The 17,217-nt window shown below is 42.5% G+C and overlaps 1 protein-coding gene and 1 non-coding gene across 2 annotated transcripts in view; one reads left to right on the forward strand and one right to left on the reverse strand.

Moving 5' to 3' along the window:
- Window positions 1-17,217, forward strand: part of HACD3 (3-hydroxyacyl-CoA dehydratase 3) — a 49,585-nt gene that overhangs the window by 29,627 nt on the left and 2,741 nt on the right. The window contains exons 6-10 of the mRNA XM_003267106.3: window positions 3,947-4,057; window positions 5,392-5,519; window positions 11,684-11,796; window positions 13,142-13,248; window positions 13,825-13,956. Coding sequence (XP_003267154.1) covers window positions 3,947-4,057; window positions 5,392-5,519; window positions 11,684-11,796; window positions 13,142-13,248; window positions 13,825-13,956 — 591 coding nt within the window. The remainder of the gene's footprint in view (window positions 1-3,946; window positions 4,058-5,391; window positions 5,520-11,683; window positions 11,797-13,141; window positions 13,249-13,824; window positions 13,957-17,217) is intronic.
- LOC115835779 lies at window positions 12,566-12,666 on the reverse strand. Its single transcript, XR_004030798.1, has one exon. It is a non-coding gene; the product is annotated as a small nucleolar RNA U13 (small nucleolar RNA).

A 17,217-nucleotide genomic window follows, 5' to 3' on the forward strand; every position in this document is an offset into this window, starting at 1 on the left:
CTGTGTGGGTGAGTTTATGAAAAAGCTTTTAGGTCCAGTGCTTAAGGTCTGCACCACCCACGTCAGAATGCTTACCTTTAATGTGTCCTTTGAGTTTTGGTTGTTATTTCATGAGTACACCAAGGCTAGTGTAGCAGAATGAAAGAACTCCTGGACTGGCCTCATGGCAGATGGCAACCAAATCCTGCAGAGAGTTGTGGAAATGATTGCATGGGTCCACGGCTACACTCCTTCAGCCTGGTGTTTTTCTCCCAGCTGAAATCTCAAAGGCTGTACGATACATAAGTGTGGTTGTCGGCCTGAAAGATGGAGAGTAATCTGTGTAGTCCTGCTATTCATTAACCTTTAATAAATCGATTTCTGTTTCTGTCTAACCACTTTAAGCAGGAAGCTCTGTAAGTGTATTATCTTCTGGGTGATGTAGTTAGATTAAATTCAGCAGCTATCTATTAAAGTCATGCTGTGTGGCAAGCACTGTGCTGGGTCCTTGACTAAGAGCCAGAGGGATCCATCGTAGCGCCTACACTCAACAGGGCTTACATTCTTAGTGGGAGAACTGCAGGTCTACGTAAAACTACCTCTGAAAAGCAGAATGAAATAAGTGCTTCTTACTTGTTCTGAGTTGAAATTTTTCAAATTTTAGTGGTACTTATCTAGCATGCCATAAATAAGGGAGGGGAAAGTTTTGGAGCAGTAGTTTTCAAATTGTGTTCGTGGTGCCCCAGGGGGTTCCCAGAGATGCTTTGGTGGAGTAGATCACACAAACAGGTCTACCTCAGTCAGAGCAGCTCTCTTTTGAGTGTTATGTGTTGGCATTCTGAATAAGGTTTCTTTTGAGAAGGAATTTAAAAAAATATTTGAATAGCAACTACCTTAGGGGAATATTCTTTTAGGAAAGCTGAGGAGGGGAGAGGATCAGTGGAGGCAAAGAATAACAACATAAAAAAGCCACTTTGAGATTTAAATTAATGTTTTGGTGTTTTAAAGGGATAAACTTCAAAAACAGATAAAAATTCTAATATATGGATTTTTTGGGTGTTAGGTAAAGCTTTAACTGTTTTACCTAAATTCATAAAGTTTTCTGAACAAGGAAGTTCTTTATGATGGGGAAGTGTAATAGATTTTTTTAGTTTTGAAGAAGAAACTTTTAATTAGCTAAATGTTGCTAGAAGTCTGACATTTTTTGGAGTCTTAGGATAAGGCTGTGGTTTTTTTTTTTGAGATGGGGTCTTGCTATGCTGTCCAGGCTGATCTTAAGATCCTGGGCTCAAGTGATCCTTCTACCTCAGCCTCCCAAGTAGCTGGGATTACAGGCATATGCCACTGTGCCTGGCTTAGGCTGCTTTTGATTGACCACGTTATTAAATGTGATTATTTGAGGACCAACCACATGTCTTTGCAGAATATCTGTAGCCTAGGAATAAATATGTAGCAGCAAAATCTGAACACCATAGATCTTCTCTTAAGAACTGTGCTTTTCTTTACCCTACTCCTTTGACTCAACCATGACTCTGTCAGAGCCTCTTGTTTCTTCCTTTACTGTGTAATTGGCTGTATCTTCATGAATCTTAGGCTACAGATAAAATTAATGTCCCTTATTTTCCTGCATGTTGGTTTGAAATTGTCCTGCTTTGGTTATGTCCTCAGTCTGCCCATCTTTCAAAGCCCAGATCAGGCCAAGTATGATGGCTCATGCCTCTAATCCCAGCACTTTGGGAGACTGAGGTGGGAGGATCTTTTAGGCCAGGAGTTCGAGATCAGCCTGGGCAACGTAGCAAGACTGTGTTTCTACAAAATGTAATAGAATATAAAATTAGCAGGGTGTGGTGGCACAGACCTGTAGACCTAACTACTTGGGAGGTGAGGTGGGAGGATGGGTTGACCCCAGGAGGTCAGGACTGCAGAGAGCTATGGTCCCACCACTGCATTCTAACCTGGGAACAGAGTGAGACCCTATCTCAAAAAAAAAAAAAAAAAAAAAAGCCCAGATTAGATACCAGCTTTATTCATGTAGACTAGCTTGATGCCCACTTCTCCAGCCTAGTGTCATTTTTTCAACTTGAAAGTTTCACAAGACATTACTTGTCACTCCCCACCTGATACTACAGTTTTTAGATTGTAAGCTCTGAGGGCAGCCTTGAACTACCTTTGTATCTCAGTAGTTCTTCTCACAGTACCGTGCACATTGTAGGTATTCAGTTAATGCTTGGTTGAGTGAATATATAACCAAATATCAGGATTTTTTTTTCATTTACTGTATCTGTCTCTTTGAGCTAGTTTGACCTCAGTGACCTTAAGGAAATTCCAGAAAAGAAGAAACTATGGATTATATTAAGATGACTGGAGGGCCAGGCACGGTGGCTCATGCCTGTAATCCCAGCACTTTGGGAGGCCAAGGTGGGCGGATCACCTGAGGTTAGGAGTTTAAGACCACCCTGGCCAACATGATGAAACCCTGTCTCTGCTAAAATACAAAAATTAGCCGGGCGTGGTGGCGGGTGCCTGTAATCCCAGCTACTAGGGAGGCTGAGGCAGGAGAATTGCTTGAACCTGGGAGGTGGAGCATGCAGTGAGCCAAGATTGTGCCACTGCACTCCAGCCTGGGTGACAGAGCAAGACTCTGTCTCAAAAAAAAAAAAAAAAAAAATTGAGCAGGAGCTGAGGAAATCTTTATTTCCTTTTTGTAATGCCTCTTCAGATGGCCACTCATTTTTTTGCCAGGTGTTATGGGAAAAATACAACACTACAACACTCAACTGCTTTTTCTTCTTTTCTTACTCAACAACAATCAACACAGAAGACTTCTGTGACCAAGTGTGTGGGTTTTTTCCCCCACACACCAAGCAAGCAATGAGTTCTGCAGCAGACACCAGCTGGGTGCCCTCTGATTCAATTCTAACACTGTTTACCTAGAGATAGTATCAGATTCCCACAGATGGAGGGCTCAGTCCCCAAGACACCCCCCTGCCCCCAGCCTGTCCCGAGTCTGGGCCTCCAGAACTTGTGACTAATAGGCTGTAAATTACGGTTCCCACAACCTGCTCCTGGGGTTTGATTGATTTGCTAGCATGGCTCCACAGAACTCAGGGAAACATGTTTGTTCGTTTATTATAAGGGATATTATGAAGGATACAGATGAAGAGATTAGGAGGAAGAATGGAGGAAGTGGCGCGGAGCTTCCATGCCCTCCCCAGGTGTGCCACCCTCCAGGAACCTCCATGTGTTCAGCTGTCTGGAAGCTGACTAAACCTTGTCCCCTTGGGCCTTTTATGGAGACTTCATCGGATAGGCATGACTGAAGCGTGTTGAACTGTGTTGAAATGTGATTGGACAAAAAGGGTCTGACCTAAACCCAGCAAGGCCTGTCTGTTCAGATTCTTCTCAGCCTCTCTGTGCAGTGTTCTCTCCTCCAGAGTATGAGGCAAGACCCTCTCTGGAATGAGGGTCTTAGGACCCACAATCAGATTAGAGTCATGCCTTGGGCAGCTGAAAGGAAGGCAGGGAAGGTCATAGAGGGAGATTCTGTTTTCTGAGGCCTAAAGTGTCCCAACATTGTGACAAAAAACTGTAACAAGGGCTGTGGGAGTTATGAGCCAGAAACTGTGGCTGAAAACCTGTATATACATATACACATATCATAATATCACACCAGGGGTAATATTTTTTTCTTGGGTTTGTTATGTCTGTATACCTATTCTTCAAGGCTGGGAAAGGAAGTCCTGCTGAAAATACACGCTGGAGAGCAATGTTCCTTGTATGTAGGAACATTGTCTGTGGGAGTAGGAGCCCAGGCTGGTGAGGACCTGGACCAGGTGTTTGTGTGGGAGCTTAGGAGCATTCAGGAAGGAAAAAGGGTTGAAGTCATCCAGATATGCCTCATACACCTGTCTCCTGCTGGGACCATTGCTTTTAATAGCTTACTGCTTTGCTTTACTTTGCTTTACAGCTCTTACAAACTTAAGGAAAGGATACCTGTTTATGTATAATCTTGTGCAATTCTTGGGATTCTCCTGGATCTTTGTCAACCTGACTGTGCGATTCTGTATCTTGGGAAAAGGCAAGTAAGACATTTTTGGATTAATTTTCCCTTTCTCAGTAGTTTGGCCCAGTATTCACCAAAGGGAGCACTTTCTGCCTTTGATGTTAATAATAACCCCTGCATTTGTGCAGCACCCCCTACTTTTCGTTGTGCTTTCATAGCTCTTATTTCCCATGGCCTTGTGAAATAAGCTGACTGGTATTCTTTCCATTTAACAGGTAATAAAATATAGGCCTAGAGATGGTCAGAAATGGTTCACATCCATAGCTAGCCAGAGCCACATCTTGGGCTAGAATCCTTTTGTAAAAATGTTCACTAACAACTAAATAAATTGATGTGATACTTCCAGTGCCAAAGTTATGCAAGGCCAAAAGGGTTCTCACCCTTTTGGAGCCTAAATACATCCTAAAATGAACTATTCTAAAACAGAATAAAAAGAGTATCATAAAGATATTAGTTCTTCTTAAATTAATTTATGTGTTTAGCAGGATTCTGGCTTTGACCAGTGGCATTCCATTGGGAAATGCCAATGGGAAATTTTTGAGAATTTTATTTAAAGTATTCTGAAACTTTATTTGATGAATAAATAGGTAATAAAATTTAGGAGAAGAAAGAGTAATGGGAGAGGATTTTTCTACCTGATGATGAAAGTATGGACCAGGTGTAGTAGCTTATACCTGCAATCCCAGCACTTTAACAGGCCGAGGTGGGAGGATCTCTTGTGCCCAGGAGGTTGAAGCTGCAGTAAGCCGTGATCATGACACTGTACTCTAGACTGGGTGATGAAGCAAGACCTTGACTCTTAAAAAAATTTAGAAAGGTGGCTGTGCGTGGTGGCTCATGCCTGTAATCCCAGTACTTTGGGAGGTCGAGGTGGGCAGATCACGAGGTCAAGAGATTGAGACCATCCTGGTCAACATGGTGAAACCGCCGTCTCTACTAAAAGTACAAAAATTAGCTGGGCATGGTGGCGCACGCCTGTAGTCCCAGCTACTCGGGAGGCTGAGGCAGGAGAATCACTTGAAGCCAGGAGGCAGAGGTTGCAGTGAGCCGAGATCGTGCCACTATACTGCAGCCTCGTGACAGAGTGAGACTCCATCTCAAAAAAAAAAAAAAAAGAGAAAGGCATATAAGGTGTACATGTTAACTTTCTGGTAACTGGTAGAGCTTACTATTCATGACCCCAGTGGCCTGCACCCTTCCTGCTTAGTTAAGTAAGAAACTCGAATCTGACTGGATGTTTGTTATTCCTTTCCTACAGTTATTTTCACGAAAGGAGTGATCTAGTTTGAGAAATAGTTCTGTTGGAATTTACCATCTGATTCACCCTTAATGTATATTTTTGCCTATAGAGTCCTTTTATGACACATTCCATACTGTGGCTGACATGATGTATTTCTGCCAGATGCTGGCAGTTGTGGAAACTATCAATGCAGCGATTGGAGTCACTACGTCACCGGTGCTGCCTTCTCTGATCCAGGTATTGAATAGTTAAGCTGAAGGGTGGGTAATGGAAGGTCCCATTATTTGTCTAGTGGGTATGTGTATTAGTCCATTTTCATGCTGCTCATAAAGACATACCCGAGACTGGGCAATTTACAAAAGAAAGACGTTTAATTGGACTTACAGTTCCATGTGGCTGGGAAGGTCTCACGATCATGGTGGAGGGCGAAAGGCACTTCTTACATGGTAGTGGCAAGAGAGAATGAGGAAGAAGCAAAAGCAGAAACCCCTGATAAACCCATCAGATCTCATGAGACTTATTCACTATCACGAGAATAGCATGGGAAAGACCGGCTCCACTGATTCATTTACCTCCCCCTAGGTCCCTGCCACAACACGTGGGAATCCTGGGAGATACAATTAAAGTTGAGATTTGAATGGAGACACATCCCAACCATATCATTCTAGCCGTGGCCCCTCCAAATCTCATACCCTCACATTTCAAAACCAATCATGCCTTCTCAGCAGTCCCCCAAAGTCTTATTTCAGCATTAACCCCAAAGTCCACAGTCCAAAGTCTCATCTGAGACAAGGCAAACCCCTTCTGCCTTTGAGCCTGTAAAATCAAAGCACACTAGTTACTTCCTAGATACAAGGGGAGTACTGGCATCGGGTAAATACAGTCGTTCCAAATGGGAGAAATTGGCCAAAATAAAGGGGTTACAGTGCCCATGCAAGTCTGAAATCCAGTGGGGCAGTCAAACGTTAAAGCTCCAAAATGATCTCCTTTGACTCCAGGTCTCACATCCAGGTCACGCTGATGCAAGAGGTGGATTCCCATAGTCTTAGGGAGCTCCACCCCTGTGACTTTGCAGGGAACAGCCTCCCTCCCGGCTGCTTTCACCGGCTGGCATTGAGTGTCTGCGGCTTTTCCAGATGCATGGTGCAAGCTGTTAGTGGATCTACCATTCTGGGGTCTGGAGGATGGTGTGGCCCTCTTCTCACAGCTCCACTAGGCAGTGCCCCAGTAGGGACTGTGTGGGGGCTCCAGCCCCATGTTTCCCTTCCTCACTGCCCTAGCAGAGGTTCTCCATGAAGGCCCCATCCCTGCAGCAAACTTTTGCCTGGGCATCCAGGCATTTCCATACATCTTCTGAAATCTAGGCAGAGGTTCCCAAACCTCAGTTCTTGACTTCTCTACACCCACAGGCTCACCACCACGTGGAAGCTGCCAAGGCTTGGGGCTTGCACCCTCTGAAGCCACAGTCTGAGCTGTACATTGGCCCCTCTCAGCCAAGGCTGGAGCAGCTGGGACACAGGGCACCAAATCCCTAGGTTGCACACAGCACGGGGACCCTGGGCCTCCGGGCCTGTGATGGGAGGGACTGCCGTGAAGGCCTCTGACATGGTCTGGTTACATTTTCCCCATGGTCTTGGGGATTACATTAGGCTCCTTGCTACTTATGCAAATTTCTGCAGCCAGCTTGAGTTTCTCCTCAAAAAATGGGTTTTTCTTTTCTACTGAATCATCAGGCTGCAAATTTTCCAAACTTTTATGCTGTTTCTCTTTTAAAATGGAATGCTTTTAACAGCACCCAAGTCACCTCTTGAATGCTTTTCTGCTTAGAAATTTCTCCTGCCAGATACCCTAAATCATCTCTCTCGAGTTCAGAGTTCTACAGATCTCTAGGGCAGGGGCAAAATGTTGCCAGTCTCTTTGCTAAAACATAACAAGAGTCACCTTTGCTCCAGTTCACCTTTGCTTCCAAGAGGTTCTTCATCTCCATCTGAGACTACCTCAGCCTGGACTTTATTGTTCATATCACTGTCAGCATTTTTGTCAAAGCCATTCAAAAAATCTCTACGAGATTCCAAACTTACCTACATTTTCCTGTCTTCTTCTGAGCCCTCCAAACTGTTCCAACCTCTGTCTGTTACCCAGTTCCAAGGTCACTTCCACATTTTCAGGTATCTTTTCAGCAACATCCAACTTTACTGGTACCAATTTACTGTATTAGTCCGTTTTCCCACTGCTGATAAAGACATACCTGAAACCAGGCCATTTACAAAAGAAAGAGGTTTAATTGGATTTACAGTTCCATGTGGCTGGGGAAGGTCTGACAATTGTGGTGCAGGGTGAAAGGCACTTCTTACATGGTGGTGGCGAGAGAGAATGAGGAAGAAACAAAAGCAGAAACCCCTGATAAGCCCACCAGATCTCGTGAGACTTATTTACTAACATGAGAATAGCACAGGAAGACTGGCCCCCATGATTCAGTTACCTCCCCCTGGGTCCCGTACACAACATGTGGGAATTCTGGGAGATACAATTCAAGTTGACATTTGAATGGGGACATAGCCAAACCATATCTGTATGTTACATTTGGTAAGAAGTCTCAATTAATAAAAACACCTATTTGTACAGGAATAGCATTATTTTACCTGAACAAGAAAGAACATTTAAAACCCCAGGGGGAGGCGGAGCTTGCAGTGAGCCAAGATCGGGCCACTGCACTCCAGCCTGGGCGACAGACTGAGACTCCGTCTCAAAAACAAACAAACAAACAAAAAAACCCAGGGATATTTACCAAAGTAGACTTTTACTATTTGAGGTCTTTTTCATTTTTTATAATATCCTTATGAAATCACAAAGTTATAAAGAGCTTTAAGACTAGGGAATTTGACTCTTAGGCAGGAGCTGAAAAACCTACCTTCAGTCTCCTTAGTTAGAAATGTACGTGGTCTCCTCCTGAACCTGCGTAGATGAAGGCAGTACTTCTTAAAAACTTGTATTAATGAAAAGTACAATAATCAAACTTTAACATTTACAGCCAGGCATGGTGGCTCATTCCTGTAATCCCCACACTTTGGGAAGCTGAGGCAGGAGGATTGCTGGAGGCCAGCAGTTTGAGACCAGCCTTGGCAGCATAGTGAGACCCCATTTCTAAAAAAATAAAGATTTGCCAGGCATGGTGATGTGCACCTATATTCCCACTACTTGGGAGGCTGAGACGGAAGGATTCCTTGAGTGCAGGAGTTCGATGTTGCAGTGAGCTGTGATTGTGCCACTGCCCTCCAACCTGGGCAACAGAGCGAGACCCCTGTCTCTAAAAAAATTAAAAAATAAAAATTTAATGGATAGTTTGTGTTGTAGATTAGACATAGCTGAAGAGAAAATTTGTGAACTGTTTGAGATACAGGAAGGAATAGAGAGCACAGAAAGTAAATATACAGATGTAATTTTCTTGAATTATAAGACTCAATATTATAATATTGTTAGTTCTCATATTTCCCTGTAGATTCAATACAGTTCCAATCACAGTCTAAAAAATTTTGGAATGTGAGGAGAAAATTCTGAAGCTTTTTGAAAAAACAAGGCCATCCAGGAAAGCAGCATCATTTTCAATAGCTAAAATGTGCAAGCATCCCAAGTGTTCATCTACAGATGAATGGATAAGAATGACTGTTATGGCCAGGCGCGGTGGCTCACGCCTGTAATCCCAGCACTTTGGGAGGCCGAGGTGGGTGGATCACGAGGTCAGGAGATCGAGACCATCCTGGCTAACACAGTGAAACCCCGTCTCTACTAAAAATACAAAAAAATTAGCCGGGCGAGGTGGCGGGCGCCTGTAGTCCCAGCTACGTGGGAGGCTGAGGCAGGAGAATGGCGTGAACCCCGGGGGGCGGAGCCTGCAGTGAGCCGAGATTGCGCCACTGCACTCCAGCCTGGGCAACGGCGAGACTCTGTCTCAAAAAAAAAAAAAAAAAAAAAAGACTTATATACATACAATGGAATATTATATAGCCTTAAAAATGAAGGAAATTCTCTCGTATGCCACAACGTGGATGAACCTTAAGGAAACTATGCTAAGTGAAATAAGCCAGTCACAGAAAGTCAAATACTAGATGATTCTGCTTACATGGGGTACTTAAAATAGTTAAAATCATAGAGACAGAAAGTAGAATGGTGTTTGCCAGGGGCTGGCTGAATGGGGAGTTATTGTTTAATGGGTCATAGTTTCTTTTTTTTTTTTTTTCCTGAGACAGAGTCTCGCCCTGTCGGCCAAGCTGGAGTGCAGTAGCACAATCTAGGCTCACTGCAGCCTCCGCCTCCTGGGTTCACGCAATTCTCCTGCCTCAGCCTCCCAAGTAGCTAGGATTACAGGTGCCCATCACCACGCCCAGCTAATTTTTATAGTTTTAGTAGAGATGGGGTTTCCCATGTTGGCCAGGCTGGTCTCGAACTCCTGACCTCAGGTGATCTACCCGCCTTGGCCTCCCAAAGTGCTGGGATTACAGACGTGAGCCACCTTGCCCAGCAATGGGTCATAGTTTCTATTTTACAAGATGAAAAGAGTTGTGGAGATGGATGGTGATTATGGTTGCACAACATAATGAATGTATTTGATACCACTCAACTAAACACTTAAAAAATGATTAAGATGGTAAAGTTTATGTTATGTGTATTTTTTTCTTTTGAGATGGTGTTTTGCTCTGTCGCCCAGGCTGGAGTGCAGTGGTGTAACCTTGGCTCACTGCAACCTCCGCCTCCCACGTTCAAGTGATTCTCCTACCTCAGCCTCCCAAGTAGCTGAGACTACAGGCACCTGCCACCATGCCTGGCTAATTTTTGTATTTTTAATAGAGATGGGGTTTCACCATGTTGTCCAGGCTGGTCTCGAACTCCTGACCTCAAGTGATCTGCCTGCCTCAGCCTCCCAAAGTGCTGGGATTACAGGCGTGAGCCACCGCACCCGGCTGTTACTTGTATTTTACCACAATTTTTAAAATGGGGAAAAAAAAAAAGCAAAGGGTCGAGAATATTCTCTAAAGAAGAGCTTAAATTGGGGACTTACCCTATAAGAAATCAAGACAGTATAAAGATTTAGTAGCTAATACCACGTTGTATGGTATAAAGATAGTCACACAGACCACGGGAACAGAATAAAACCCAGAAACAGACAACCCAGATATCGATGAAGAATAGAATGTCTATCATATATTGGAATGTCTTGCCACGTGAAAATGAGTGGACTGTAGCCACGTGCATCAACATAGATGAGTCTTGGCTGGGCGCGGTGGCTCATGCCTGTAATCCCAGCATTTTGGGAGGCTGTGGCTGGCGGATCACGAGGTCAGGAGATCGAGACCATCCTGGCTAACATGGTGAAACCCTATCTCTACTAAAAAATAGAAAAAATTAGCCAGGCATGGTGGCAGGTGCCTGTAGTCCCAGCTACTCCTGAAGGCTGAGGCAGGAGAATGGCATGAACCCGGGAGGTGGAGCTTGCAGTGAGCCAAGATCGCGCCACTGCACTCCAGCCTGGACGACAGAGCGAGACTCTGTCTCAAAACAAAACAAAACAAAACAAAAACAAAAACATAGATGAGCCTCTGGCCCGTAACCCTGAGTAAGAAGTAGTAACAGAATAATACATATAGAATGATTTCAAAAAGTTTTAAAACAGGCAAAATGAAACAATATACTGTTCAGGAATACATACACAAGCAGTAATCCATAAAGAAAAGCCATGGGCCAGGCACAGTGGCTCATGCCTATAATCCCAGCACTCTGGGAGGCTAAGGCAATAGGATCACTTGAGCCCAAGAGTTTGAGCAAGCCTGGCCAACACAGTGAGACCCCGTCTCTACAAAAAAATTAAATTAGCCAGTGTGGTAGTACACACATCTGTGATCCCAGCTACTTGAGAGGCTGAAGTGGGAGGATTGCTTGGGCCCAGAAGTTGAAGGCTGCAGTGAGCCATGATTGCGCCACTGCACTCCAGCCTGGGTGACGGAGCGAGACCCTGTCTCGAAAAAAAGAAAAGCCATAGAATGATTAACACATGATAGTAGTTACTTATAGGGGGTCCCACGTTTGTAGTGCTCTATTTCTTAACTTGGGTTATGTAAACTCAAATGTTTATTTGGCAGTATTCTTTAGACTGTGTTTGAACATGTGTGTGTATTTTAAAGAAATGATTTATGATGTAGTTACACACACAAAATACTGTACCTGTCTAGTCACAAAGACTGGTTTGGGCACTTTACTTGTTCCAGAACTGGAGCAGGATTAAACTGGTCGAGCTCAATCTTTTCTATTTGCCTTGCATTTAGTGGGGTTAGATTTCAGATAACACATTTCTATAACTTTACATGTATTTTATTAATTTTTTCTCTCTTTTTGGGTCTTTCTAATAGCTTCTTGGAAGAAATTTTATTTTGTTTATCATCTTTGGCACCATGGAAGAAATGCAGAACAAAGCTGTGGTTTTCTTTGTGTTTTATTTGTGGAGTGCAGTTGAAATTTTCAGGTGGGTAGAAATGCCAGGATGGTGTCTGAATGCTTCTCCCTGTTTGCAGCAGCTCTGTTCTTAAGGGAGTTGTTATCTTAGCCGGAGTCTCATTTGGTTTGGGACTAAGATTACATATGTGGAGAATTCTGGTTGCACCTATGTGCTCTGCAAAGTTGAGGCAGATTTTTTTAAAGCCGTCATTGGATCATAATACTAGACTGGATACTAGGGAGCAGAAGAGGAGAACCAGAAAAAGGGAAGACTCATCTTACCATGACTTCAGGATCTTGCAGTCTTGGAAACAGAGGACCCATCCACATGGAAAAATTCTTGAAAGGGCTGAAGAAACATGAGGTTGAAGGAGCAATCCAGGTTGGATAGAACTAGTTTAAGACTAAATTTCTACAAGGGATGATAGAAATGAATCATACCACAAGATTATTGAAGTTTGAAATGGCCTCTAACCCAATTTTCCTGTTCTTGGTTGTTAGTAGAATAAATATCTTTTAAGAAATGGATCTAGTTAAACTAGATGTATTCTTCTTTACCAGACCATACACACGCCATATTTCTTCCCTTTCAGTCAGCTGGAGCAAGGATTTTGCAAATGAACTCCTCAGCTCCAGATTTGGTGGTATTTTGACAAAGTTGCTAGTTGAGGGAGAGAGAACAGGCCATAGCAGCCTTAAATTGTGTCTTAACCATGGTCTGTATCCCATGGCACCAAGTGTACCCTCTAATAGCCTTAATACAAAGGTAAAACAGATTATACGTCCTATGTTTTTCAAATCAGACAGGTAATGTGCTGATGTAACAAGGTTTGAGGGAAGCACATCTCACACAGGAGAGTGAAAATCCAATTATCACACTTATGAGCTATAAAAGGATCAGATTATGGGTCCTTAATGCAATGTTTACTGTTTGAGAAGGAACATTTATTTTCTCAAGGGATGTCTTTTAAAATAGCGTATGTCTGATTCTAGATTAGAGGTCTTCTGTATACTTTAATTTTGGTAACAACTCACTTATCCAGAAATAAAGTATCTAATATCCTTACCCACTGGGAATGTAGATCAGCACTAGGAATAAAGCCAAAAAACATCTTGAGTATCCAGTCTGTATACTGAATAAAGAGGGTTCCTTTGAGACCTAAACTTAGTCTGCCATTAAAGAGCGTTCAGATCCTTTGAAAATTTAGGGCGCAGTGTGACAGGAGTTTATGGGTTGATAGCCAGTGTTATAATTCTGTTCTGAAGAAGCCATGTGTGGCTGAGAAATATAATTCTTCTATTTAAATGATATTCTAAGGTTGCATTCAGAACCTGAAGTGGCTTTTCACATTGGAATCATTTATTTTCAATAGGTACTCTTTCTACATGCTGACGTGCATTGACATGGATTGGAAGGTGCTCACATGGCTTCGTTACACTCTGTGGATTCCCTTATATCCACTGGGATGTTTGGCGGAAGGTACTCTCAGGGACTCTTAGCTTTCATAGCTTAGCTCCAGGGGGTACCCAGAGGCTGAGAGACCAGTCCTTTCTTCCCCGGCCTTAGTCCAATAAATGGAAATGTTGGACTTTTCAGGGATTTCTTTCCATGGGCTTCCTTCCATAATACTCCTGGTACCCAGACTGTTCCAGAAAGGTAGCTCATTTTGTAACATTGGAAAGCCAGGTGGTTATGTCTTGCATGCTTCCCATTTGTATGATGCTTTTAGTATTCCAAAGGGGGTTCTTACTGATGACTGTTTTATTCTGACAAACATCTCGTACGTAAGTCAGCTAGGAATTTTCCTCTCCATTTTATAGAATAGAAGAAGCCCACTGCCATGACTTCCTCATCTGTCTCTCTGTTGACAGGTTGGAGGCTGATCTCTTAGAAAACTAGGGGGAAAAAAGGAGAGGCATGAGCTTTCTGTACAAAGAGGAGGAAGCCTTTCCAGCACACCCAGAACTGAAACTTTAGAGTACTAGGGCTGGAAGTTCCTGTCATTAGATGTGACTGTTTCATTTGCTTCTAACAAGTTCTTGTTTCTGTTTTCAGCTGTCTCAGTGATTCAGTCCATTCCAATATTCAATGAGACCGGACGATTCAGTTTCACATTGCCATATCCAGTGAAAATCAAAGTTAGATTTTCCTTTTTTCTTCAGATTTATCTTATAATGATATTTTTAGGTAAGTATTGATTCTTTAATACAGACTTTTTCTTGTCACTTCTTAGAGAGTAGAATTAAATCATTCAGAAATGTAAAAGTCCATATGAGAATTCTTTTGGGATAGAATTAGAGAATGATTGCTTTGCAAAAACAAACCCACTAGGGGAATATGCTATGGTAAGGAAATATTTCTTTTCTAAATCTCCTGTGGTTAAATTATGTTCTTTAAGTGCTCTTTGGCGATTGGGAATATACCATATTTCTTGTTTAAAACAATGTAAGGGGACAGGCATGGTGGCTCACGCTTGTAATCCCAGCACTTTGGGAGGCTGAGGCGGGCAGATCACGAGGTCAGGAGTTCGAGACCAGCCTGACCAACATGGTGAAACCCCGTCTCTACTAAAAATACAAAAATTAGCTGGGTGTGGTGGCGGGTGCCTGTAATCCCAGCTACTCAGGAGGCTGAGGCAGGAGAATCACTTGAACCAAGGAGGCAGAGGTTGCAGTGAGCTGAGATTGCACCATTGCACTCCATCCCGGGTGACAGAGCGGGACTTTGTCTCAAAAAAAAAAAATAAATAAAAAAAAAAATAAAAAAAAAATAAAAAAAAGTAAGGAGCTCTTTTAAAATAGACTAAGAAGCTCCCACTTTTACTAATGTCAGTAGCACATTCCTCATCCAGAGTTTATAGAGGTGATAAGACAACCAGCAGCAAGGAAGGAAGAAGGGAATAAAGGCTTCTGAGCAGCCAAGGGTTGTCATAAAGCCTTCCACCTCACAATAGGAAAGTCCCCTGCTCCTCATGAAAAACTTGCTGACTTATTAATTTATGTTTATATAAAATCACAAATTCCTGCCTTTATAAACTAAGAACTAACAGAAGGGAAAAAGAAAGAAACCTAAATTATTACAAATATGACAAATTTAAAAGGTTTCCTAACTATAAGGATTTTTTTTTGTTGTTGTTAAATTTTTATTAGAGGCCAGGTATGGTGGTTCATGCCTGTAATCCCAGCAATTTGGGAGGCTGAGGTGGGCAGATCACTTGAGGTCAGAAGTTCGAGACCAACCTGGCCAACATGGCGAAACCCCGTCTCTACTAAAGATACAAAAATTGGCTGGGCATGGTGGCACATGCCTGTAATTCCGGCTACTTGGGAGGCTGAGGCAGGAGAATCGCTTGAACCCAGGAGGCAGAGGTTACAATGAACCGAGATTGTGCCACTGCACTCCAGCCTGTGTGACAGAGCGAGACTCTGTCTCAAAAGAAAAAAAAAAATTATTAGTAATCAATATTTGGTAATTTCTAAATGCAACTATACATGATTCTACCCATAGTATCTATACTCTATACATAGATGTGAAAATACATACATTCTTATATGTAGGTTAAATACAATTTGAGAAAAACGATTAATTTTTTCCTTTTAAGAGCAGACTGCTTAATACTTATTAATTTTAATATGACAACTAAGAACATAAAAACAGAATGATAGGAATTTTGTCATTAAATATATTTGAGAGGAGAAAACACTGATTATCATACATAGAACTTCACATGTTTAAGGATAAGACAAGCTCCTAAGGACTCTTTAAAGTTCTGATACATTTTAGTGTTAATTTATATATTTCTCTTTGCTTTATTTCACAAAAGACTTAAGGTGGCCCTAAATAAATATAACTGTCCAGTCTCCTAGCCACAGAAGGATGCAACAATAGTATATTAGTTCTCTATTGCTGTGTAACAAATGACCCCAAAACTTAGCAGCTGAAAACAATAAACAGTTACTATCTCACATAGTTTCTGAAGGTCAGGAAGCAGCCTGGCTGGGTGGTACTGGCTCAGGGTCTCATGAGGTTTCAGTTAGGCTGTCAGCTGGGGCTGCAGTTTCTGTAGACTTGACTGGGGCTGGAGGATCTGCTCCAAGCTCACTCTTGTGGCTGTTGACAGGAAGCTTCAGTTTCTTGCTATAGCCCGTCTCCATATGGCTACTCATGGCATGTCTTCCCCCAGAGTAATTGGTTAGAGAGAAAGAGCCAGAAGCCACAGTGCCTAATCTCAGACGTGACAAATCATCACACAGACCAACCCAGTATAACATGGGAGGGGACTACACAAAGGTATGAAATAACAGGAGGTAGAGGTTGTTGGGATCATTGTCATGGCTTGCTACCCCAAACAGTGAGAGGAAGACCACGTAAGGTAAGCCCAGGAAGCCAGAAAGCCCAGTGGTCTTGGTCATTTAGTGTTGGGGGAGGAGAGACTTATACCATAGTATTAGGAGCCCCTTAGTGTGTCAGTGCATGGCAGATGTACAGTTAAATAGTATACATTGTAGGCCCACGTCATTTGCAAAAGGTTAAAATTTATTTCTTTTTTTCTGTTTCAGCAAAGGGTATAATCCATTTCAGAAATATTGCCAACCAAAAATATTTAAATGTTTTGCCCTTGAAGAGAGGAACCCTCAGTTCAGAAAATTTATTCATTAAAGACAGCTCTTTACCTTTATTACTGTATAAATTCAGTATAACTATGCCCCATGAAATGGGCATAAGATAAAGAGGAATAAATATTGGAAAGACATTTAAAATATTTTAGTAAACAGGGTAGGGGGTAGAAATATTTTAAAGCACATTGCCTTAGTATCTTTCTTTGTGTTGTTTATATTGTTGTACACTGTAATTTGCAAGATTTTATGTTCATATCTAGTTTGCTTATAGTGAATATGTAGTTGCTCTTTTCTTATTCTTTAGAATGAAATAAATCCTAAATTCACATTTATAATTTGGAAGCAGTGTAAACAGCCAGTTAACATTTGTATATAGGTCAAAGGACTTTTTAGTTTTGTTTTTTTTTTGAGATAGAGTCTTGCTCTGTCGCCCAGGTTGGAGTGCAGTGGCACGATCTTGGCTCACTGCAACTTCCGCCTCCCTGGTTGAAGCAATTCTCTTGCCTCAGCCTCCGGAGTAGCTGGGATTACAGGCACCTGCCACCATGCCTGGCTGATTTTTGTATTTTTAGTAGAGATGGGGTGTCACAATGTTCGCCAGGCTGGTCTCGAACTCCTGACCTCAGGTGATGCACCCACCTTGGCCTCCCGAAGTGCTGAGATTACGGTCGTGAGCCACCACGCCTGGCCATGTTCTTGAGTAGCCTTGAATTAAAAATTAGGTTGTTTCTGCACTTTAGATTTGTGCATTTCATTGTATGTACATTTTACTGTAAAAGAAAGAAAGAATATTGAACTATACCTACCTGAAGAATTGGGGGAGTGAGGT

The sequence above is a fragment of the Nomascus leucogenys genome, chromosome 6, assembly GCF_006542625.1.
Source record: "Nomascus leucogenys isolate Asia chromosome 6, Asia_NLE_v1, whole genome shotgun sequence".
NCBI classification, from domain to species: Eukaryota; Metazoa; Chordata; class Mammalia; order Primates; family Hylobatidae; genus Nomascus; species Nomascus leucogenys.